This window comes from Vicugna pacos, chromosome 10 (genome assembly GCF_048564905.1).
Source record: "Vicugna pacos chromosome 10, VicPac4, whole genome shotgun sequence".
NCBI lineage: Eukaryota > Metazoa > Chordata > Mammalia > Artiodactyla > Camelidae > Vicugna > Vicugna pacos.
The window spans coordinates 45080657-45108173 of NC_132996.1; the positions used below are offsets into that span (position 1 = coordinate 45080657).

The following is a 27517-nucleotide window of genomic DNA, read 5'->3' on the forward strand; positions in this document are numbered from 1 at the left end:
TTTCTTTTTGCTGTGCAGAGCTTTTTAGTTTAATTCACCTTTTAATCTCCACAATTATATGCATCTTTCAGTAAACATCAGGATTACAGTCTCACAACGCTGACCCAGGAAATATACTTTAGGATTAACTTCCTCCCAAATTAAGACATTCTTCAGATGAGCTGCCCAGTGGAATAAAGTTTCATTCTCTGACAGTCCTTAGCCCCACCCAGCTGATCTTTTGTATACAGATATGTGAAAGAGAATTTCTAACACCAAGTTACTAAAAGCATCTCTCCGCAGCCTTGCTTATGTTTTCACTTAGCCCATTTTACTTCTCACTGCAGCCTCTCTGAGAAGGGATTAGTTCTGCTATCATTTAAAGGCAGCAAGATATCTTCAGGAAAAGCAGCTCTAAAATCCATCCATCCTATTAACGTCAATTGCTTAGGAAAGGAGTGAATACAGAAAACTTCTTAGAGTCAGCTCTGCGTGTTTTATCTCTTTTGGATTTCCAAGTGAAAATAATACTGGACAGCCTGGGGTTATTACTGATTATAAAGAAGTGATTTTTCCCCTCCTATGATTTTTAAGACTTCAGTAATATGAACTTTGATTTATGTAGCTCTTTAAGAATTTTGTAATGTCAGCTGTGAAGTTTGAACTGGATTATCTTTCTCCTGAAGGTTTCAGATATGAGCATGCTTCCAGCCCAGATTTTACTATAACCTGTTTGAATGAACTCTCTGGTGATTCTAGTCAACCAGGACTTCAGCACTCAAGTTCTGTCCCTGCTGGTAAGCTAAACTTTAGATTGATATTTTTTGAGTATCTTAATTTATTTACATTGGTACTTTCTTAATATCAGATGGGTGAAAAATAAAGGTTGATGTCTACTTTGTAATGGTATAGCTGATGCCAAACTTAGCTTCTTGAGTTATTTTTTCCTGAAATATATAAATAGATTTTTATAAAGAATGAACAGAGGGTTTTACCAATAGAATGAAATGTCAGAAAACAAATTCAGTGAACTAAAAAAAAATGTTAATAGTGAGGAAGATTTTGTTTTTCTGAATGCTTAAGCCTACTGAAGCTTAGTTTTGTTTGGGATGACTGATGAAATCAGGGGTTTTATTCATAAACTGCAAAGCAAAAAACCAGTTCTCCCATCTTTCATTCCTCTCTTTTGTGTCTCTTTTCTTTTACATAATTATATGAAGAATAATATATGTTTTACCTTCTCGTAGAGCACAAGATAATACTCCTTACAGTTATGTTATTTTATGACTTGATTTAGCTTCTGTATGAACTGATTGTGTTGACAGAATTCAATGTGAAGAATTTATTTTTCATATCTATGTGTGTTACTTATCCAGAATTGCAGTTTTCATTCTTGCTCTGCACTCTTGAGGAAATAATGCTGTACACTAATAGTCTGCATTCATCAAAAAATTCTGAGGCTTTGATGTTTAATAAACAGCTATGACATGCTGATAATGAATTATTTTTTCTTTGTAGAATATTTTTATATAATAAATAAATAAATAATATTTAAATATTGTTCTAAAGGAAGGTTCCATTAGGTTTTAGTTGTTTATCTGTCCTTGTATAAAAGGCAGTGTAATGTAGATACAAAAGTTAAGCAAAGCCTTCATAGCCCTAGATGTTACTGGACATTAATCTTGGTCCAGTGAAAAATATTTGTAGAAATAATAAATTTCACCTTGCAACCAGAAGATTATTCCCAAAGACATTGGCACATTTATTTATTTTGAGATGTTCAAAGAGGAGTTTTATGTGACTCCCAACTAATCGCTGATTTGTTTTTCATAGATTCTTTTGTATTATATAAATTGTTTTATATTATAGGAAGTTCTACAATCAGGAGATATAATGACCTTTTGTAAATTTTCTTTCACCTGCAAGAAAAGAAATCTCCATGCTACTGTTTTGTTTTGTTTTTAATTGAGAGTACTAGGTATTGAACCTACAGTCTTAATGAAGTGAAAAATTCAGTTCCTTACAAGTGAACATAACTTTATACAGGAAACTTATATAGGAGAAAAAGATTTATAAACAAAGCGTTTGCCAGTTTAATCATGGTTTAAATACCCATGTTCTTTTCAACGTATATTGTCTTCTAGTCAGCTCTGTCATATCACATTTATCCCAAGAGTTCAGCTGTTGTCTTCATGCAGTTGACCTACACATCTCTAGCTTAGGTGTAAACTCTTCCCAGATCCTAGAAGACATTTCCTCATTGATATCCTGGCAGTGCCTCAAATTCAACATATTCTAAACCATTTTACAGTTGTTTGTGCCTGTGCATAATACACATGTCATAATTATGATTAAATGATTGATCAATTAATACAATTTATCTCTTAATGAATTTTCCCCCATAGGAAGTATTTGCTTAAGTCAAATTATACATGTATTTTAATAGCCAAAATATTATGTGGAAATTAATACACAATTTGTTACCTGATGATACCATTGCACAGGATAGTGCCAATGTGGAATTTGTTTTTCATTTGAAACTTTTATGGAGCACTGAGCATTCTAGAATCTGTTTTATATGCTAGATCTTTTTGCCCTATTTCCAATAGAGTCAAGTTGTATTTCATCCAAATATTGAGTATTCATGATTGAGAGTTAATGACTGGGTGTCTATACAAAAATGAAAATAAAGTGATAGAAGTAGAGAAAGAGCCTGTGTCCCTTTAATCTCAATGGGTGGCAGTATATTTTCAACATGCGTGTGCGTATGCTCCTAGCATGGGAAAATAAAATATAAGAGATGAATGTTAGTCCGTAGAAAGTTGAGCCTCTAAAAAGAAATATGTTCCATTGTCAATGAAAGCAATATTTATACCTTTCACTTATTTAATACCTTGAAGATAACTCATACCTACAGAATTTCAATAATTCTCACATCTGTGAGGTAGAATTCATTTATCTTACACTCTATTCAGTAGAAGAAGAATCCAAATTTCAAAGAAGTAATGTAATTGGATCAATATCAAATACCTATAATAAGTGTGTGTGTGTTTATGTGTTTTGGCGGTGTGGAGACAGAAGGAAGTCGAAGAGTTCTTAATCTATTTTCTGTGTCTTAAGTTTAGTGTTCTTTTTTTCTTCTCAACACTACTGGGAAATTAAATTTAAAAATTGTCACATGGGGGAAAAATGCTTTGTCATGTTCCAGAAAATAATTTAATCAGTAATTAATAATGAGAATATAAATGTCCTGTCTGGACTCTAGAATGTGCTCTAAATGACTTGTGAGGCTATGAGCATTTCTTCATATGGTCATCATGGTCATCATCCCTATTGTGTTATCATCATGGTCATCATGGTCATCATCCCTATTGTGTTATTAATGACAAGCATGTGTGTATCATTTCCTGTGTATTAGGGAGTGCTCTAATTGTTTTATATGTTTTATATGTATAATGTTTATGTATAAAACATACATATATACTTAAGTATAAAACATAATTTTATATAAAACATACTTATGTAAATATATATACATATTTACACACTTAAATTTTTCATGTTCAGCCCTATGAAGAGTTAGGTAACATTATTATTTCCATATCACAGTACAAGCCAATCAACAAATACTTCCTGAATAATGCCATTTGCAGCAACATGGATGGCCATGGAGAATGTCATTCAAAGTGAAGTAAGCCAGAAAGAAAAAGAAAAATACCATATGATATCCCTCATATGTAGAATCTAAAAAAAAAAAAGACAAATGAACTTATATATAAAACAGAAACAGACTTAGGCAACAAACTTATGGTTACCAGAGGGGAAGTGGGTGGGAAGGGGTAAGTTGTGAGTTAGAAATTTGCAGATACTGACTGGTATATATAAAATAGATAAACAAATTTATACTGTATAGGACAGGGAACTACATTCAGTATCTTATAGTAGCTTAGAGTGAAAAAGAATATGAAAACAAATATATGTATATTCATGTATGACTGAAACATTATGTGTACACCAGAAATTGACACATTGTAGACTGACTATACTTCAATTAAAAAAAATAGTAAATCTAAAAAAAAAAATCAAATACTTCCTATACCTTAAGAAATTTGTAGTGAAGCAATGGCTAATTTCCGGATGTGAGATCAGTGGTACATGTTTGACACATGTGTGACACTCTTTCTTATGACCAACACAAACAATAAGAAGAAAACTATGTGTACATAAATACAAACGGTGGTTACCACTGATTCACAGACATTTATAAATTCTACCAATCTTTAATTTCCTGTAGTAATATATTATGCCATCTATTATTCATGAAAACATCTTTGAACCTGATTATGTCTGATTTCCATGACGTTTTGGTGATTGGCTCTACTTGAAGCTTAGAGGCCTGCAAATTAGGAAGCTGATCATTTGCATGTTATGGTTTGCTGTCATATAGCAGAAAGAAGATACAGCTACTCCTGTCAGAAGCAAACCTGGATGAAATTTTAGAAGGTGTCCTCTCCCCTTGTCTACAGTATCTGCCTCTATGAAAATCTAATTCTTAGTCAGACTGACTTCCTGATCAGTTTTTACATCTCTTTTCTGTATCCTTGATGCTTCAGGAATGCTTGCTTTCTTGCCAGCTCCTCAGGGACTCCTACCTATTACTCTTGTTTTCATGAATTATTTTTCTAGTTCCAAATTACCCTTTTGTTACATGATATACACATGGCATTTCTTTAGAATTTAAGTACTTCAATACAATTAGGAAAGAACCTCTTAACATAACATCTTATTTTGTTAAAAATGTTATATCAGTTATCCCAATTATATGAAAACAAACCAATACCAATAAACATCAGATTGGACCAATGGATTACATGTTCAAGCAATATAGACATAATTTGCATAAGTACTGATAAATAGTTCACAATGGTGGTATGTATACAGTGCTAATTCCAAAGGATTGAAGATCATTTGGTCCTTCAGCTATCATTCATTTCAAAACAGGTATATCCCACAGGTAGTTAGATAACTTCCAGTGCAATAAAGTAACATTTCAATCAGTATGTGATTCCATAGTTCACTTAGCCAACAGTATAATCTTAAAAAAATTTTTCAGTGATCAAAAAGATTTTGGCCGTAATAGATAATTTAACTTCTTTTTAGAGTTTCACAATACAGTCTAACATATTCAAGAATGTATGTGACTCAAGTTTAAAGAGGTTTGTTAATTTTATTTAATCTAGAATTGCAAATGTTTATTAGGTCCTGGAACCCTTTTACATAGAACATTTCCTAACATCCTGAAAGATCTGCTCTGTAGATTTGATGTTAAAGAATAAATTATATAACTAATGAAGTAATGGGAAAACGCTAATAAAAAGTCAAGATAAGGTTCCACTCAATCACCAACAAGCTATGTCACCTTTGGCAAGGTTTTAACATCCTTCCAGGATGATTATCTCAATTAGTTAATCTTGAAGGTCACTGAAAATTGTGAAAAAGTTTAATAAAAACAGTTAGTTGTAGAACATTTACAATGCACATCATTAAGCTTGGTAAAGTCAATAAAAATAAAGATAGATAAAGACAAAGCATCTGTTTACATATAAGTTGTAACAACAATAATGAGTGCAACATATGTAAATAACTTCATAATTTACAGAGCTCATTTGCATTTGATTTTTACAGCACTCTGTAGATCATATCATTTTGCTACTCCCATTTTAAAAACTAGACTGTGTATCTAACAGTGATATTTTACAGTGAAATTTTAGTAAGTGATAAGCCAAGGGCTTAGATTCAGACTTTCTCCAGTTTCAAATGTTATTGCCGCTACACAACACTACTGCCAGTATAAGTACCAGTATTGCTGCTATGACTATAATGAAGACTAACAATAACAGCAACATTTAATATGTTAATTACAATACCAAACACTTGACATTTTACTTTCATTTTCTCTCCCAATACTGTTACAAAGCATGGAGAAGTTAAATATTATTTTAATCACCCATGATATTTCAATTATAGATTTATAAATCACTAATTTACAAATTAATTTGCTATTTTCAATTCAGAAAGGTTGAGCTGATATCTTTGTATAAAAAGACGTTTACAAGTAACTTGATAATCTAGGAAAGACTACTTGGTTTATGGAAAAGTAACTGTTAACATGTTGTACTTCTGTTCCCCAAAGAGGGACCAGCAGAGAGCGCTATGAACAGAAAGAGCTGCATTACTTGTTCCTAATATGACTTTACAAAGATGGACCAATTGATAGAAATCTTCACTTCCTTAGTGGAATTTTTTTTAATATAACTCTGATCTCTTAATGGCTCTGCCTAGGGGAATTCAGCTCATTCTATCTCACGAAAGGCAATCTAGGTTCATATAATATGCATACTTTGGCTGCCCTGGTAAAATGAAAAGTTAATGCTAATGTGATGTTGTAAAATGAAATAACCCCAACAACTATCATTTCTTTAAATGCTGCTTAGTAGGAATTGAGTACATCTATTATAATTCAAAATAATGACTTAAAAAGTGGCCTTTCTGATAGCATACAAGGGAGTGCTTATGGGAGTAGTGATAAGTGGCCATTGCATTTCTGCATAATACTTGGTGGAATTCACTAAAATGTATAGAGATAAAGATAGATGCAGATATATAGATATCTCTCCTCAAACGCTTTCTGGTATCATGTCTTTCTGATACCAGATGAAAAAAATTGCATTGTCTTTTTTTTGGAATAAGTCTCAGTACCTTGGCTTACCCAACACATTGTAACACTTCCCCTAAAAAACTACAACTTGTGGTGAAATGCTTATGATAATATTCATAGGTTGGCATGATGAAATATAGCCACAATCTTTATTCATAAAGCTCTTTCTGGGAAGCAGTTGACAGGGAGCTCTCTCTGAAGTAGTGGGTGTGTTCTCATCTGAAGTATGGAATTAGGCATGCTATCAATAACTTACGAACAATTATAGAAGATGGGCTTTACTGCAGCTTGCAAGTATTATTCTCTTTAAAAGTACAGTAGATTCAAGATTCCCTTGTACTTAATCAATATCACTTTAATTTCAGTGCTTCATTTTTTTAAGTGGGAGATAAAGTAGAGAGGTAATGTATGCACTATGAATTCATCAACCTTGCATAAAACAAAATTGAAAATCACTATTTTTAATTACATAAGCAGGAAGAAAGAGGTCAGCAAGTAAACTCTTCTGGAAAGAAATTTGACTTATTCTTCAGTGAATTTCAAATCATATATAGCCTTGATTCAGGAATTCAGCTTCTAGGAGTTTGTCTCAAATAAAATCAGGGATGTACACAGATAATGGAACGAAAATGCTCGTTGCAGTGTTGCTTTTAGTAGAAATAATGGGAAATAAGTGTCCAACAATGTGGAAGTCATTAAATAATTAAACTCTAAGATATTCCCCAAGAAGGAATATGTTAGAGTCTTAAAAGACTGATAGTAGAGAAAATGTTATTGGCACTGGAAAGTACTCAGGGCATAGCATTAAATAATGCAGTATGCAGATTTTTTTATACAATTTTTGTGTAGGTGTTTATAATTATATGAGATTTGTCCAATAACAATACAAGGGAAACATGTACTGAAATGGTAAAATCTGTTAGTCCTGAGAGATAGGATCCCAATAAAATTTACGTCTTGTTTTTTGCTGTGTTTTTACAACTTTTCTTGATTGATCATGTGTTCCTTTTACGATGAGAAAAAATATATATATTATAAGAGGTTTACATTTTTCTATACTTAAGAAAAATAAGAAAAACTTACAGAAAAATGGGCATAGAAGGAGGTAAATTGTGCCAGAATCCTTGACTAAATAGAGGCTTCTTGACATCTGAGAATTTTCAGGTCTCCACTTGTTTTTCACAGCATTTCCATCACCTTCTTTATTCCAGCCTCATCTTCAGGCTGGGGCCATACCATAGAGACCCACATGGAAGTAGTAGGTACTCAGAAAACAATTACTCAGAATATTGAGCACTACTTTTACAGCCATTGTTCTCCCCAGCCCTGCAAACCCCTAACCCTATTTCCAACAAAACTCTTCCATATTTAGAAATAGTCCACACACATAAATGGCCATTTATTGTTTCCAACTAAAATTACAGCTATTACTTTTATGAGCTGTGTTATGTTTAATTTCTCAAAAAGAGAATTAATTTTACACTATTCAAGAAAGAGGATAATTTAGGAAAAGCAAAGGCACCTAACAAACGGGTGTTCAGTCTGCTTTTTAAAGGTTGGAAAGGAAAGAGAAGATAAATAACAATAGCTGTAGGCATTTAAAAAGTCAGTGGGCCTCAAAAAGCTAACTATAGGAGAGAGAAGAAAGGCACGTATAAAAACTGCAACAGCAAATGTATGGAAAGCAAAAGGAAGATGATTGTACAATGACTAAAGAAGTTTTATGAATCAGGGTCTATCTGTTTAAACATAAAGAGATTTGTTAGGAAGACATTTTATAGCCCAAAGAGTCATTGCATCAGCGTGATAAACAAGCCCTAGGCTAAGTCTCCAGGAAAAAAAAAAAAAAGAAAGAAAAGAGAGGGATCATAGAACATGCTGATGTTTTGGCATGAAAAGAGAGACATAGCTGCTGCCAACTCCAAAGGCCTGCTGCTTCGGCTTAATTACCAAGCTTTTACCCCTGCTCCTTGCTCTAACCTCAGAGCTACACAAAAGTCACTGAGTAAACAGGAAGAGGAAGCAGTGCTACTACTCCAGTCCAGCTCTAGGCCCTGATTGATTTCTGCTTAAAGCACTGCTGAACCCCTAGCACTGGGGTGGGATGAACTCCACCCAGGACTCATTGCCTGGGAGTAAGCAGTGGGCAGACCCTTAGGAGAAAGCCACTCTGAAATTGTTCCCTCATTTGAAAAACAAGGGACTTAAACAGTTCATTCTCTAAACCTCTTTCAAAGATTCTCTGATTTAACTTTTCCATAGGCATTTGGTTAAAAAATAATATTTTGGGGGAGGATATAGGATGTTCTGCAAGTCGTAAATTCAGATTGCTTACTGCTTAATATAAATTTACCCACTGGGAAATTCATCCTTGGCTTCTGATCTACCAGCTTCCTCTGGCTATGGTTTCACCCAGCACTCTTGGGTCTTTTCAGTTCTCACTGTGCTTCTGACATGGGGATATTTTTAATCTAATTAAGACCATTGGAGAAACCATTATTTGTCCCTTGAACCAGCCATAGTGGATCCCATTATTGATAGTGGTATTTTGCCTATTTTTATTTTTATTAAAAATTTTTTTTGTTGTATATATATATTTTTATTGAAATATAGTCAGTTTACAATGTTGTGTCAATTCCTGGTGTACAGCATAATGCTGCAATCATACATGAACATACATACATTTATTTTTATGTTCTTTTTCACCCTGAGTTACTATGAGATATTGAATATAGTTCCCTGTGCTATATAGTGTGAACTTGTTGTTTATCTGTTTTATATAGATTAGTTAGTATCTGCAAATCTCAAACTCCCAATTTACCCCTTCCTACCCACTACCCCCTGATAAACGTAAGTTTGTTTGCCATATCTGTTAATCTATTTCTGTTTTGTAAATAAGTTTGCTTGCCTCTTTTTTTTTTAAGATTCCACATATAAATGATATCATATGGTATTTTTCTTTCTCTTTCTGGATTACTTTACTTAGAATGACAATCTCACAGTCCATCCAACTTGCTGCAAATGGCATTATTTTATTATTTTTATGGCTGAGTAGTATTCCATTGTATAAATATACCATAACTTCTTTATCCAGTCATCTGTTGATGGACATTTAGGTTGTTTCCATGTCTTGGCTATTGCAAATAGTGCTGTTATGAACATTGGGGTGCATGTGTCTTTTTGAATTAAGGTTCCTTCTGGGTATATGCCCAGGAGTAGGATTGCTGGATCATATGGTATGACAAGACACTGTAAAGCTCTTAGAAGAAAATATAGGCAAAACATTATCTGACATAAATCTCAGCAGTGTTCTCCTAGGGAACTCTACTTAGGCAATAGAAATAAAAGCAAAAATAAGCAAATGGGACCTAATTAAACATAACCTTTTACACAGCAAAGGAAACCATAAGCAAAACAAAAAGACAGCCTATGGAATGGGAGAAAATAATTTGCAAAAAATGAGATACTGACAGGCGCTTAATTTCCAGAATTTATAAACAGCTTATACAACTTAATAAGGAAAAAATAAACAACCCAATCCAAAAATGGGCATAAGACCTAAACAAGCAATTCTCCAGTGAAGACATACAAATGGCCAATGGGCACATGAAAAATTGCCCAGTCTCGCTAATTATCAGAGAAATGCAAATCAAAACTATAATGAGGTATCACCTCACACCAGTCAGAATGGCCATCATTCAACAGTCCACAAATGATAAATGCTGGAGAGGCTGTGGAGAAAAGGGAACCCTCCTGAACAGTGTTGGTGAGAATGTAGTTAGGTGTAGCCGTTACGGAAAACAGTATGGAGATTGCCTAGTTATAGATGACCAATGACCTACCTACGTTTCCCATATTTGTATCTTACATTCATATTCTCATATTTCAGCTTTCATCTTGCTTGTCATTTTCTTTTTCCTGATCTATAATTTGATTCTCAAAAACTAAATATACTTGTTCATGTTCTCTGAAAATCTATGCAGAAGGTTCGTGCTTCAGTTTATTGGTAGAAAATATAAACTACAATGATAATCTTGGATTCAGTATTCTCATTTTCTGTTTTCATGAATAAATTCAAAAGTTTATTTTTGTAATTTTCTGAGCTAAATATTTTTAGCTAAACACTGACTGGTTGGTATAGAAGTAGGAGTTGTCTACCTAGAAGTGGAATTTATTGGATAACCCAGTAACGTTTTGTAAATTAAAATTGTTACTATTTCATAGACAGCAATAGGGTGGTAGTTACTTAGACCCTAGAATTAAGCTAGAGTTCAAAGGTGGCTTTGGTGCTTGTTAGCTGTATGACTTCAAAAAATTCAATGAATCTGTTTCTATTTCTTCGTATGTAATAAGAATGTAAAAAAACCCTCTACCTCCTGGAGTGGTTAAAGGTATTAAATGAAATATTATTTTAAAAAGTGTTTAGTCCAATACCTGTAACTAGCAAGTATCTAGGAAATACTTTTATTCTAAATACATTATATAGGGTATATTGCATACTATAATGGTGTTCCAGAATACAATGACTGATCATGTTATGGGGATTATAATCCACATGAGGCAAATTACAGAATCTGTGTAGTGCAAACTGACTTTCTCAATTCAGGTACCGTTGTCCACAGGGATACATGACTGTGCAGAGAATAAAAATCACAAACTTCAGGAGCGTTTATTTTACTTGATAAGCGATCTTATTAAATGTTAATATTTTAAAAAAGGAAGATTTGGTAGGAAGTGGAATAAATACCTATTCATTTTTATAATAAAATGTTAGACTTCAAAGAAAAATCCTGTTAGCCTAGAGATGTTTGTAGGCATTCAGTTTTCTCTAACAAGAAGAAAATTTGTGAGGCACTGGAAAGAAACAAAAAAAGGTATTGGCTGCATGAGAACCCTGTTTCTGCTGGTTGCTTGGATGTTGATGCCCCACGATGGCAGTGGGTGCTAAGTGCTTTTCTGAGGTCAGCTATTTGTCTTGAATCCAGTGAGGCTATGTTAGTTTTAGCATTTACATCATTGCATTGACATGAAACAGTGTTCTCTTCTCAAGATACCATGGATTTTTGGAAGCAGTTGGGAATTGTACTTTACTTAAAATGAGAGTTGGGGGAAGGGCAGCTTGAACTTTTTTTCTGTGCTAGGAATTAACCTTGTCTATTTTGTTCCCACTCTAGATGAAAGTAGGCAAAGGAAAGTCCTCCCTGTGTTCATCATTAGGAGATAGTCTAGCTTTTGCAACAACATAGATGGACCTGGAAGGTGTTACACTAAGTGAAATAAGTTAGATAGGGAAAGACAAATACTGTATTTTATCCTTATATGTGGTATCTAAAACATAAAACAAACTAGTGACTATAACAAAAAAGAAACAGACTCACAGATATAGAGAACAAACTAATGGTTACTAGTGTGGAGAGGGGAGAAGAAGGGGTAAGATAGGGGTAGTGGATTAAGAGGTACAAACTACTATGTATAAAATAAATAAGCTATAAGAATATGTCATACAGCACAGGGAATATAGCCAATGTTTTATAATAACGATAAATGGAATATAATCTGTAAAGACTGTGAATCACTATGTTGTACACTAGGAACTTACATAATAATATTGTTAATCAGCTTTCTCTCAATAAATTTAAAAAAAGAGGTAATCTAGCTTTTAGAAATGAGATGTCGTCTCTAAATGTTGAATAGCACATTAAACAAGGAAGCAGATATTTGTGACAATCATGCATTATCTGGATTACCTTGACTAAATTATACTTATAACCTTCTCCTGTATGAAAACATGAAAATGGGACCAAGATAGCATGGGCAGCTTTTCTGAGATCACATAAATAATTAGATATAGAGGACAGTCTATGATTTTTCTGTATACTACATTGTCAGGCTCTTTAGTATCTTCTAACTCCCAGGGGTCATTGTGAGTATGGGACAAGACATGGGCTTTGTTATAGGACAGCTCTGACTATAACTCAGACATACAGTAGATTTTAGAATTAGTGCAAATTACTTAACAATTTTCTGCCTGTTCTCAGTGGGATGCCTCCTTTGCAGAGTTGACTATGGGATTGGGAAAATGTGTGAAAGAATGCCTTGTGCAGAGAAGGGGCTTACAATACATGTTTAAGAGATATGAGATGTCTCCTCATTTCCTGTTCCACATGTCCTGCCTACTTATTTATTCCCTGTGGCCTCTCAACTCCCAAATTGCTATACCATTCGTATGAGTTGCTATGAGAACTGGTGATAATCAATCTTAAAACCAAAAAGTGTTCTACAAATACATGTATCACTATGAGTTTCCTGATTAATTCTCGCAGCTACATGACTTTTAGACCAAACTCCCTTGAGAGTGGTCTATGATTAATTCCAAAAAGACAATGATCTGGGACTATTGGTGTAAGTATCTTTGGTAATATAAGAATCTTGATCTTATTATCGGTTTATTTTCCATGAACGTTGAAGAATTTGTCTTTCCCCTCTGTCTGTCCTACAGACGTTTTCTTCACAGTGCTTACCTGATTCCGCAGTATATAAGCACCATTCAGGGTTTCATTTTTCTTCCTATCCACTGAGTGTTTGGCTCCAACCAGTCAAATTTCAGAATTCAGGCACCATTTTCAAGGCCACAATGGGGATAACTCTCAAAGCAAAATTATTTAAAGATATGGACAGTTCTGTATCAGGGCCCAAAGTGGGTTTTGGAAGTTGCCTGACTTCTACCCACGTATTTGATAATTTCAGTTAAAATACCATAGAATAACCACAGAGAACATGTTCATTTTTTTTCATCTGGTTTTGTTTTAGAAGTCAAATAAAACTATTCTTAACAGTCTACCTGATGTTCTTATTATAAGGATTTTTTTAAATGAGTTTTTAAAAAGTAGAGTTCTATCAGCTCCATAAAATACATGCTCAAACACTTTTAAATTTGAATGGAAAGTGACCACTTATTTCATCACAGAGAAATGATGAGGGGAATCAGTGGAAGTTCAAGTGTATGAATTGCTTATTTATGGGTCAACAATATAATGTGTAACCTACTAAAATGTAAGATATTGTACAAGGATAGGAATTAATTAAAAGGAAGCTAAAACGTGGTGTCTGCTCTTAGTGTTAGAGAAGACATTCATTACATTGATACTTACTGAGTAACCACATATACATGTGCCAAACATACATATATACACTATGCAGTGTACCATATCTACGTATATACGATAGACAATGTACCATATATACAGTGGACTTCGACACATATGCATTAATGTGCATATCTCTGTGTATGTATTGCCTAGGCTGGTATCAACCCTATTGTTGTTGTCCCAGACATCACTGGCATCCCTTGCTTCACTCTTAGCCATGAGTATCCAGAAGTAGTTGGAGTCATCCTTTTAGTCACAGGCCCTTGTCCTGGTCTCACCCTGAACATGGGTCAGTATTAGAATCTTCAGTGATTGATGGTTACAGAGAAGGAGAGGGCAACCAACAACAAAAGGAGAGCCTGCATGGAGGATTTTGCAATATAGTCGCCGTGTGAATGTGTTTCTGTCAGTTTAATTTTAGTCCAGTTTCCTGAAAGTTAATCTAGAGATGAGTCTCTTATAGTCTATGCCTCTATGTTGTAATGTATCTTTATTTGTGTTAGTCTTCCTCTACTGTTTCTTTCTAATGTATATCCTCCCAGGTCTGGACCTGGCCACTGTTTTAATTCTCATCCGCATGAGACTACTCATCCTCTACAGATACCACATTCTGTTCTGTATTCTCTACCCTCCATCTCACTCAATCCCACCCATTGGAATATCTGTGCCTCGCGTATGACTCCAACCTCAGTATTGCTTGAAGACCCTCACAGAATATGGGAGCCATCAGAATGATTGGAAATAAGCACCTCCTTCCACCTCCAGGTCCAGTGAGTTAAGAGGTGAGAGCAGTGTTCTTCCTTCTCCCAATATAAGTGGCAGGTGTTAGAGAACAGTAAATCATTTGGGATTGTTTTGGTGAATCAAATTAGAACTTTAATATTTGTACTCCAGTCACATGATGAGTTAATTAAATTTTGCTAAACTCTCCTGGAAAGCTAACACTCTATATTATGCCATTTTTCGGGGAAGGGCTTTCTATCTTCTGTGCAGTGTAATTTAGAATTTACCTCTCACAGCATACACAGGTGCTTTTAAGTTGGGCTAATCACTCAGGGGAAAAGTGAGGTAACTATCCATTACAGCGTATGCCAAAGGAAAATAATCAATGATCCAGAATACATGTTCTGGACTTTTAGAAGAGTAGATCAGTATGGCCCAAGGAAGATAGTAAAGGAAAGAAATTTTAAAGTGGGACAGACTTTTTAAAAGAAAAGAGAGTATTGCTGAGGAATAGAGTGGCGTAGATTGACCACAGAACATGGCTTAATAAAACATTCACTTGTGTGTCTGTGTATGCCTTTGTTTGTTAGTTTACTTTTTGCCATCTCTGCAAGCATACCTGTTTCTTCCAGTACAAATACTCTGTTTTTTTCTTGGGGAAAAGGAATCCATTTCCTATTCTTTGGAGATCCAGGTTATGCCTCCAATTTAAGCTGTATCTGAAGTTAGCCTTGCTTCTAAGTATTTAAATTGTTGAGCCAATTAATTCTGTATTTGGTTATCACTCATTTGATTTGGCTCTTCTATCACTTGCAATAGGAAGAGTTCTCAAAGGTAGATGCAGTGATAAATTTCCAGTTTGGGGTAGGATAGTGACAAGACATGATTTGCTTGGCTAGAGTAGATCTGTGTTGTGGGAAGGTAAATTAAGTATGGTTAGAATAGTCAGCCTCAGATGCTAACTTAGTAGTATTAAGCAGTATGGTTGATAGATACCTTGCTGTTTGTGGGAGACCCATTTTAGCTTCTCTTTTTTTTCTAGTCAAGACCTGGTAACATTAGGCTGGGCCCAGAGCCAATCATTCTTAACTCATGGAAGTCTAACAAACTCTGGCCTTAACCTCTTCTCTCTAGGTTCCTGACTCTATATCCTTTTGCAGCTAAAATAGATGAAAATTAAGCCTCATATAGAAGTTTAATGTGTCCCCAAGGCAACATTGAAATGTTCTCTTCCTCCCACTAAAGAGAAAATTTTATTTAATTTGTAGGAGGAGGAGGAAGTGGCTAATCTTAGGCTGTTTACAGAAACTCCTCCAGGGGTCTCAGATTTGCCTAGCCTGACTCAGTTCTATTTCAGGGTAGAATTCATGTGGGTACTTTATGTTCCTGTTTTTTGTTTCATGCAGGCATGGGACCTAGGCATAAAATTATACTCACATAACCACTGAGAGATGTCCTATTTAACCATCTGGTTAGGAACTGGGACAAAGATTCTTTTACACTCTGAGAAGCTGTGGCTATAGAAGTTATTGAAATGAATGATTTCCTATGTTTCTGTATTTTTAGGTTACCACGGGGGCAAAAATTAATAGATTTTATCTTCCTTATGTGAGGAAACTTTTTTTTTTTCCCCATTGGATGGTTTTAGGACTAAAAACATAAGGCCTATCTTGGCAGTTGTGTGTAACAGTTCCAGCAGTGCACATGTTCCCTTCTTTATGGAAACTGTTAGCCAAGTTTCTTTTAAGAAACCTTCCTTTGCCACATTCTAATCAGGATATTGGTAAATAAAGACATGTTCTCTGGGAGTTTGTCTGACTGATTCATGACCATAGAGTATCTTATTAAGTTTGTTCAATCAGAATAGACTTGAGAACTTTAGTTAGTAATTCTGGGCCTAATTTCTGAGTTTAGGGAAGGATATGAGCTGGAACAAAGAGTTGAAGCGATCATGAGGTGAGAGCCTGGAGTTGCCAGGAACTATCTGTGGAGACTAACAATAGAAAAAACCCAGAGGAAGCAGAGCCAAGAGATGGATGTTACTGAAATGTTTGAATATGAATCAAATTCTGTCGGAAGCTAGTCTGAACCCAGAGCTCATTTAAATTAAGTTTGTTATGTTTTCTTAAACTAGTTTACATGAGGATTTATGTAGCTATTTGTCGTTTGGTGCTATAGGAAATATTTTCCCTCTCTGCCTCTTCACCTGGAATACTCTTTTCTTCAAAATTTCCCTCAAGTATCTCTTTCTCTGTGAAGCTTTTATTTTTTCCTTTGACATAGTTTAGTAGTTGGTGAATCTATTATAATCTTTATCATTTAACACAATGATGTGTTTACTTATCTGTATCTTTCATATTGTAAATCAGTGTAATTAACTGTACAATGTTTATTTAGCAACTATTCTGTGCCACATTGTGTTCAGTTTTGAGGATTTAATTCTGATCAAGACAAATAAGGTTTGTGCTCCGGGTGAACTATTGAGCTGGCAGGTTACTCATTAAATATATGATGTGTTTTAGCCAAAGGAAGAACTAGGGAAGCTGGGGAGGATAAACAAATGATTACATATGTGATATATTTTAAGAGTCACAAAAAGGAGGAATTGCACAGTGCTAGTAAGTATGATGATTCCTAGAGGGCAGGATTGGCCACCGGATCATGGTGTTTTGTTTTAAATCAGTGAGGACTGTTTCCCCACTTGTATGCAACAAAAACTTGAAAAAAAAATTGCTGAATTAGTGCATGATTCAAAACATAGTCATCTCTGAACCTTTTTTGACTAACACCAATCCACAAAAATAGTAATTTTTTTGTTGAAAATTTTATTCAGTATACACTTCATTTTATTCAGTATACACATTTCCCAAACCAAAACCACAGAAATACTTACTAAAGCAGATAAATTCTCCCTGAATCACAGTGTCACCAAAAACCACATATATAATACCATATGCCCACACTTGCATTTTTTTTCAGTTTTCACTAACATTTTATCATCTTTGTTATAAAAATATTACATTAACTAGAGAACTCATTGAAACCACTTAAAAATGCTTTTCTTGTTCCCATACATACCATATTGTAGATTATGTTCAAGTGGTAGATCAATGCTGAATTTGACAATTCACTTTTGAGATTATCTTAAACTATTATGTCCAGGCTGAGAACCAAGGATTTATTATGTCTAACATGTTTTATATTTCCTTCTAACTTCTATAGAACTTCTGTAATTAACTTCTAACAGTGTTTTCAATCTGACTTTCATTCTACCCTATGCCAGAAACAATTTTTCTAAAGAAATACTTGCATATGTGACTTTCAAGGGTTATTATTTACCTAAATGAGGAATGGAGAAAAGATGAGAAAAGGAATATAAATTATGGGCTGATGCTGGCTTTGATAAAAGCTAAGTAAGTTATATACTATTCAACTTTGTAAGTCAGCAAATCATAAGTGAATCATATTGTGGATTTTCAGTGTGGTCATGAATATCAAGTTCATGAATGTTATGATTGTGGGTAGCAATGTTCTATTCATCAAAACTGTAAGTTCCATGAAAGGGTAATGACTTGTATATTTAATCTACGTAAATAAAACATTGAATATGTCTGAGTCTTGGTTTCTCACCTAGAGAATCAATGCATGAGGTTATTTTTTTATGTATTTAATGTCCCTCAGGCCTTCCAGGTCTTAAACATTCATCATCAAATGAAAGTTTGACCACCAGTAAAACTCCATTGGACTTGTACTAATGATTTTAGGTAGAACACTCTCATTTATGCTTATAGTCTGTTGCTACCTTTACATTCATTTATGGAAAGGTCAGTTTTCCCAGAGTTTGAGATGCAGCTGATGTTGGAACAGAAGGAAGCAAACCAATCCCCTGGAAACTGGGTTCAAGATTTTGGCTTCCTTACTATTAATCTTTAACCTACTTATGTAGCTGGTTGGGTCTGGGAGAGTCAGTGACAAAAATTTCTTAGAAGTATCTTATCCAGAATTTCTAACTGACCTCAAGTAATCTTCTAAGTTATATTTATTTCCAGATTTCTATTCATTAATTTGTTATTTAAAAAGCACTATTTCAGAATCTTACATGGTGGACCTTGATCAATGAAATGGTTTATTGGGAAGACAGACAAAACCTATTAAAATGCAACATAATTAGCTCTACAGTAAATTCATGAGGTACTGTTATAGAAACACGTGGTGGGAGTGATAAGTTCTGATGAGAAAGTTGGGATGGAAGCTGCAGAGAAAGTACACAGAGGAGGAGACATTTGAACAGACTTCTTATGAGTAGAATTTTTCCATTAAGTGTGAGAGTGGAAAGGAGTCCAAGGAAAGGGAACATCATGGTCAACCACAGAAAAGCATGAGAAAGCAACCTGTAGTTGAGAAATGAAAATCAGCATTTAAAACCATCTCTAAAACCCCCAGAGATATTCAAGCATCCCTCTGAATTCCTAGAACATTTTTCATATATTTGGTAGAATAGTTTTCTTATGAGTCCCTTAGGCTACTCCCTTTATCACATTTTGCTCTTCAAGTCAGAGACCATTTCTGATTTACTTGGCAAAACATGTGTTACCTTGGCAGCAGTTCAACAGATAGTTGTTAAAAGGACAGTAATGTAGCTGGACTGTGGGTTGTATGAGACAGAGATTGTGGTGGGGTTTGAATGTTAAAACAAGCAATATAGCCTTTATTCTTTCAGTGAAGACATGCCACCAAGGGTGTTAAAAAAGAGACTGTAACATAATCCAAGCTGTGCAATTGATAATTCCAAAAGAAGAAAAGATGTTTTCTTTGGTCTCCAAATGAAGACTACTTATCTTAGTAAAAACATTTTAATATGACTACACAAAACTCTTAGGTTTACCAATAATTAAAATAGCCTCTAAATTATTAGTGGTGGGTGCAGATAATAGCTACTACTTGTTACCAGTTTATTATGAAATCAACACTTATTGCCACACACACTCATTAACAGACTAGTGTAAGAGTCATTCTAGTTCTGTAAGCTTCATAAAGTCCTAAGGCCAGTCCTTTTAGGTTCTCCAGTAGTGTCTTAAGTGAAAGATTTATCTGAAGTAACACAGCAGTATTCTAAGAACAGGATTCACCTAACTGGAGTCAGGCACTGAAGCACCTTCTGAATTAAGAGTTGTCTAACAGGACTGTTTAGATTTAAGTCTAGGGAACCATTCTTAAGAAATCTGGGATATGGATTCCTAGATTTGTGCACTCTATTATGTACAGGCAAGAATGCCTCTATACTGTTTATGCATAAACTACATTTTAAGCATCACTCTTTTCACTAATGAAAAATCATATCTAACATTCATTGTTTTCACTGATAAACAATTTATGTTGACTGCTGATAATAATAGTGAAGAACTGGTTGTAACTGATTCTGGAATGTGAATTAATTCTAGCTAGCCCAGCCTTTTTAGGGTGTAGCATTGTAGAACAAAGAAAGAGACACACACGTCCCTCACACACACTCAGATGCATGCTCACACTCATCACATCACATTCTTTTTGCAAAGGCATATTAAAGTAAATTTTAGACTAGACTATCCTCTAAGAATGTATATGTCATTTTTGCGGTTACTGTGTTAATATTTCTACACATTATTCTATCAGATTTCCCTTCTCTGCTCTTAAACAATAACACAGGCCAATTCTGCTGCTTTTGTCAATCACATTCAGGTTTATAAGAATCAAGTTTTTGGATATTAAAAAGTCCAGAAAATAACATGATTTAAAAACTTCAACTTTTTGTGCAATTCAGTTTCACTCACCTTACCTTCTACTATAGATCCAATGTTTGTTTCCCCCCAAATTCATATTGAAATCTTAACCCCCAACGTGTTGATATTAGGAGGTGGAGCCTTTAGGAAGTGATTAGATCATGAAGGTGGAGCTTCTATGAACGGAATCTGTGTCCCTATAAAGGAGGTCCCAGAGAGCTCCCTGTTCTCTTCCTCCAAATGAGGGCATAGTGAAAAGCTGGCCATTTAGGATGTAGGTCCTCATCAGACACAAATCTGCTGACATGATCTTGAACTTCTCAGCTTCCCAACTGTGAGAAATGTGTTGTTTATAAACCATCCAGTTTATGGTATTTTTGTTATAGCAGCCCAGATGTACAAAGACATCTTCTGTGGACTGAGAACAGCAGAATAGCAGCAGTGGGGGAGGGGGAGGGCATGGCCTTGTATTCACTGCTTCTTCAGCTCACTTTTCTACTCCTCCCCCAGTTTCTATGACTTGTAGGCTCTTACAGCGCTGGTAGATGGTGGGAGGATGAAACATACAGATATTACCTGACTAGTACTGTTGTAATCTGACCTTTGAGTGCTTTGAGTGTAGTGTTCCCCTGCTCCCCCTACTCCCTCTTTTTCTCTTGTGGAACAGTGTTTGAGGAATTTTTGGCAACTCCCTCTGATCCCAACATGCATATATACCTCTTCTGAAGTTTCTACTCCACACTCCCTGGGAAGCTGGTTACAGTCTCCTGTTCACATTTTATAATGCCTCTTCAGTTCCCACACACAGAACTTGCATGTCACACAGACCTTTTCTTCAAAAAGTTTCTCACCTTGCCAGGCATTCTTCTCAGGCAGGTCCCTTTCGAGGTGCCTGGGGCTCAGTATCCTTCCTAAGTATTTACCTAGAACACAATATTACACCTAACACATGCCAGAAGGGCAAGTAGCTAAGTAGCTACACTTCAGTTTTCTCTCTTTGCTTTGTCATCTGGGACAACTCCAGCACCTATGTCCTTCAGAATCTGCCAGGATTCTGGAAAAGGGAAAACAAAAGAAGAAGAAGGAGGAGGAGGAGGAGAAGAGGAAGAAGAGGAAGAGGGGGAGGGGAAGGAAGAAGAGGAAGAGGAGGAGGGGGAGTGGGAGGAAGAAGAGGAAGAAGGAAGAGGAAGAAGGGGGGAAGGGGAGGAAGAGGAAGAGGAAGAAGGAGAAGGACAAGGAGAAGAAAGGAAGACATTGATTTCTGTGCCAGGGGAACTCTGCAGGAACACAGCTCAGTTTTTTCTGAGAAGACATTTATCACTTATCACTCTAGTCTCTTGAAACACTAAGAACCTTTCATTGCAGTAGATCATGTGTGTGGGTGAGAAGTCGGTCTTTCCCTTCAAGTCATTTGCACTCTCTGAACTAGTTTTCTTGACTCTTCCACCATTTGGTTAAAGCTAGAGATGAAGCCTCTGGGGGAGGTATACAGCATATACAGCAGGCTAACATTTTTTCTCTGTACAGCAGGCTTCACTCTTCCTTGGTATCTACTGTTATCTCCTGTGTTATCTTATATTTGGAATGGAGCTGAAAGATGTGCTAAGGGAAGCAGCCATGTGCTTTATAATCTATAAATGTGCCTAGCATTTTTCTTTGAAACATAGGAGTAATTTTTACCTATTGTTTTCAGCTTTGGTACCTTATTCTAAACTGACAAAATAGGAAAAAAAATCTCGTTTTGCATCCTGTTAGACATTCTACAGCTCATTTAATACTTATATTGGCTCTAAGAGTCAGGTACTATTATCCTCATTTTACAGATGTGGAAATTGACATGGAACTCATTATCTCTCCAAGTGGCAGAACTCGGCTGTAAATCTGGTGTGTCTAGCTTTAAAGCCCAAACACGACCCTGCTGTGAAATGCCTGCTCAGAAGGCTGATGGCAGAATAGACACTCATTTGTGACTGAAAGGTCATTATCTGAGCAGTGAATATTTGCTCAAGGAAAGGTGCAATGTTCCAGAAGATTCCTCTGAAAATCTGAGGAGTTTAGGTGGCTTGACTACCAGGTTGTTTTGAATATATCAGTCTTTAAGCATATGTCCCAGTCATTCCTGCAACATTAAATTGTTTGGTCATATTCCACATATAATAGCAGTTGAATCAAAGCTACCAATCTATACTTAAAAAAAAAAATAGCCAATGTCTAGGACCCAAGCGAAAACTTAAGTTTCATATGTGTCCTCTTTGAGTAGTTTTTATTACTTCACATGTTAAAGGAAAATCCAAAAACCTTGTAAGAAATATGGAGGTACATGCATATAGAAAAGGGCAGAGATAACAAGAAATCTTGATGGTCAATAACAGGATGTTGTTGTAGTTGCCCAGTTACAATTCAACTTTATGGGTTAATTTTCTTTGAACATATCATAGAAACAAATTATTTCTGATTGAGGTGAAGATATTATCAAACATAATTTGATTATATGTTTGGAAATTTGGTTTAATTAGTAATTTGGAATTTTTTAAAGACAGGCTTATGTGGACATAATACTTTTAATTCTTCTTCCAGTTTATATTACTTGAAGCTTGCATATGCATGAACCATCCAGCTTGCAGTCAAAATGTCTCCACTCTCTGATTTCCAAACATAATATATGATTCAATCCATCTCTCTCCAAATGCATGTTATTGGAGGTACTACATAGAATTCTTCTTTAAAAAGTCAGAAATATGATCTCTGCTAATAAATTTGGTCTGTGGTTCTGAATAAACTCTTACTATCTTTGTCTCTATTTTCACTACTTTTATAAAAATACCATCAAACTAACTTAGCTTAGTTTATGTCTTAACATAAACCAATTTCCCCAAGGAAAAGATAAAGCAGTATATAGGGGACATCAGCATAATTATCATTTGACAAATGAAAATGATTTCATGTTCTTGATATAAAGCTGTTTCAAAGACTGAGGAGAAAAATGTGTACAAGGACAAATTAATCAGAGTATTCTTAATCAAAACTATCTAGCTCAAGGTTAGTGAGTTATTTATTCTCATTTAGGGAATAGTTGTACTGAGGTTTTGACTTGCTGGGGGGTTATGTGCATTGAAACATTAAGTTGAGCATTGAGCAGGTGAATGAACATACAGGAAAGAAGCACTCTGCTGTGACACAGTATTTTTGCTTTGCTACCTGAATAGTTAACTATTTCAGTTAATTATGGTTGATTACTAAAATAAAGTCAAATTAATGGGGAATGTAGTACACAGAGAAATCATCTTAAAAGGACTAAGGGTTTAAAAAAATTAAAGCTTATTTTTAAAGTATAAATGCCTTGTAATAAATCAGATTTTTTTAATGCACAGTTAATAGTCTAAGGGTTTTTTTTCTATAACATTTAGATGTTTAAAAGAAAATCTTCAGAAAAAAATACCTCTCTTTTGTGCCTACAGCCTAATTGCTTCATTTAGTATTAAGATGTGGGTTTAAATTCGCATACGTCTCTCTGCCAACCATCTTGCATGAACAATGCCTTTGACTTCTCTGCTCCTCTAGTTTCTTCATCTTTCATACTACTGTTGATGATAATAATAATAAATTCATTATATACTTACTCAGGGCCAGGCATTGTTCTGAATACTTTTTTATAATTTAATTTATTTGATCCTCATAATATGTCAGTGAAGAAGTTACTATAATCATGGAGATGAAACCACTGAGGCACAGAGATGTGATATAGGTTGCCCATGACCACATACTTCATAGGTGGCAGAAAAGGGTGGGATGAAAAGATGGTTCATTTGGTCTTAATGCCTAAACTAGGTTACAGCAAGGTCAGTAAAATGTAGAAGTAGTAAAAGGGACCTCGAGCATTTTATTTTTATTAGTATGTTCCATTATAAGTCAACAGTGAAATCCCTCTGAGCTAATGTCAAAATCCCTTCAAATGGTATGTATGATTAAAGACATATAATACCAAGCTTTTTACACTTTATTTGCTAAGCATTGGAAATGGAGGCTCCCCACAGAGAGCCACAACTCTGCAGATCATTTAACTGCAGGGGATGAATGATTTATAAAGTATAAAATAAATGTCAAAACTAAAAATATGTCCATATATTATGAAAATGTTAGCCTTCATTGAAAGGGGAAAAATCCCAAAGTATCCAAAGTAACTTTTTAAAGACTATTTTAATTAATATTTTTGTTTTACTCAAATGTTTATTGAGTTTTGCACATGAAAATATTTCTTTAATCAAAGCAGTTAACATGGCCTAGGCTTGGATCCGAATGAAACAGCCATCTTGAGACACAGTAGCCAGATGAGAAGGACATTGAGGTGGTTTTGCTTTTGTCTTATATTTTCAGTCTTCTGATTAAATTTGTTTTGTTTTATAGCATCTAAAGAACATGTGACACTTTTAGTTGGTATTCTAACCCTTTTCTTCAGAAGATTTCCTTCTCTAATTTCCTTATTTCTTCTGATCATTGAGGGGCAGCGTGGGCTGTTGTTGCCATTGTGGAGGAAAGAACATGGGAGGAGGTGGTGGGAATGGGTGTGCTTGGTGTGACTCCCGCTTGTTCTTCATCCCCACTTGGAATTTTCCTCAGAGATCAGCATCTTGTAAGAGGATTAGAGGAAGGAGCAATCCATGTTATAGCAGAAGAGGTGCTGAAATTGGAGTTGGAGGAACTAGGTTCCAGTACTGGCTCTGTCACTTGGTAACTTTTTAACTCCAAACAAGATAAGTAACTGTTGGAGCCACTATAGCTTTCATTTTATAACGGGAATAGCTTTGATCCCACAAAGCTGCTATGATCATAAATGAGCTAATATGAAAATGCTGGATAAACTGTAAAAAACTGTTTATATATGAATGAATAATAAGTAAAAAACTAATGAGGTATAGTAGAAGTAGCGATAATAATATTAATAGTGATAACAGTACTTTAATGACATGTAACACTAGATGCATCTTACTTTGTACGAAGATCTTTGGTATTGCTTTATCGCAACTAGAGAACAAATTCAATTTCAATGCCATCAGTGGTTTCTTTTCACATTTTATGGAGCAGTTGTTATATTCTTGACAAAGTCAAGAGTGGACTTTGAAGTTCAAGTGGAAATGTCCATGATATAAACAAATCAAGTTTGAACCGAATCTTGGGGTGAGTGAATTGGGCTAAAAATATTCTTTAGAAGTCTATGGTACAAAGCCTTTATCAGCTGGACTAGCCAGTTCAGGAGTTTCTCATACCAAGGGAACCTAAAATCCAACTGATCTGTCTCATTAGTGATTTTTAGGCATTTCCACGGTTGTCAAGAAAGATCATCTATCAATCCTCTGGAATTAAAATATTCTTTAAGTGAATATGTTGCTCTCATACTTCCCAACCCTTGAACTCTCTGTGATAGTATCACACTATTTTAACTCAGTGGCCACATTACCATGAATAACTTTCTCTGTTAGGGCTGAAAAATTTAAAAATAGAGCCCCACTTAACATGTAATCAGGAATGATCTGGAAACAAACACTAAAAAGGAGCCGGTATGTTAGAGTATTGAAATGAGGGGAAAGAAAAACCAAACAATTTTGCCTTCCCTGAGGAGACTGCAAGGAATTTTGGAAAATATTAGACTATTACATCTTAGTTACAACTTGAGCCCTCTTTTCTACATCCTAATGTATGAAGAATCATACAAAATTGAAGATTATAATATAATCTCTTTAAGAGTGTGTCTCTTAGTGAATTGCCCTTAGCAATAGCACTAATTTCTTTTAGTGGAAGTAGGTTTATTTTCTACTCACTTTTGCAATGGAGAATTGATGACCTTGTTTGTTAAGCAACTCCCCACTTACTCCCTAATTTGATGTGGGTTGATCAAGTCCTACAGGCATTTTAGTGTGAATAATATTAACGTGCTCTATGTGAATGTGATGGCAGCTAACAAATAAGTTTAATAAATGAATTCAAAACTGTTGCCTCAATCAGTAAATAATATCTTCCTCCTAACTACAAAGAGTGAATTTATTTATATTGTTTTTTTATATTCCTCCTCTCTTAAATATAAATCTTCTCCTTGTGGTCAAACATGCTGGTCATACACCCTCCTAGTCTTCCTTCACTCCTCCTGGACAATTTCTCTCTTGAGGAAAATCTCTGCTAAGTAATAAGTAGTTTATAGTTTGTAAGTCTTGGATCAGGCTTTTTTTTTCTGAACTAAAGGCTGCTTCCTTGAGCATTAAATTCAGGAAGAAAGAATATAAACTTGTACACTTAGTACATCCTGGGAGTAGCAGTAGCTAAGAACTTGAGTATTAAGTTATATTCTGGCTCAGAATTACTGGTGGGAATTGTAAATAGCAGTTACTACTTCTTTATTTATTTTTGTTGTCTTTTTATACATCTTTCATATGTGTGTGCTTGCCCAAACACATATGTGTGCACATACATACTACTCGTGTGATATCATATACACTAGAAAAAAGTTATATCTTAATTCAAACTGAAACCTTTAAATATATGTAACTACACAAATTTCCCCAAAACAATATTTTGATGTCACCCTTTCTAGACCCACATCCACCTCCATCCAACCATTTTCCAATAGTTCTGAGAATATCAGAAATGCATAGCAAGTACCTATATATTAATCAGCATTAATATAATGGTCGATGTATGAAAAATACAATGCCACCTTTTTCTCTTATATTACCAGGTTTTCTGGTAATAGAGGAGAGTTTTGAAAGGTAATTTTCATGTGTATGACCTCTCATGTTATATCAGCATACTGACGTCCAAACAAATATTTGTCCCTTGAAATAAGAATTCCAATACAATATACTATGCCACTCTCCTAAATTGGAAAAATAAATCAGGTTACAAATATCATCCATGTCTAAACTATATAAATATTTTTGTGTATTTATGAATGTAAATAAGTAACATAATTGTGGGTTTTTTCTTCTGTTTTGGAGATTAAGGGTGGGCAGTGGTTATAGTTGTAGGATAGGCTGGCACCTTCCAGTTTCCATAAGTTTATAACTGTCATGCTTCATTATTATTTTTCCCAGTGGAAAATTATTGATTCAAGAGTTAGGCTTGGATTCTGGCAAAAACATTCCACATTGTAACAGTAATCACAAAATAAATGGCATCACTGTTAACTAACAGTATTTGGA

General features: G+C 34.9%; 1 protein-coding gene across 1 annotated transcript in view; it reads left to right on the forward strand.

Annotated features, from left to right (window-relative positions):
* Nucleotides 1-622: 622 nt before the first annotated feature.
* Nucleotides 623-27517, forward strand: part of ANO3 (anoctamin 3) — a 357402-nt gene continuing 330507 nt past the window's right edge. Inside the window, exon 1 of the mRNA XM_072969684.1 lies at nucleotides 623-776. Within this exon, the coding sequence (XP_072825785.1) occupies nucleotides 623-776 (154 nt within the window). The remainder of the gene's footprint in view (nucleotides 777-27517) is intronic.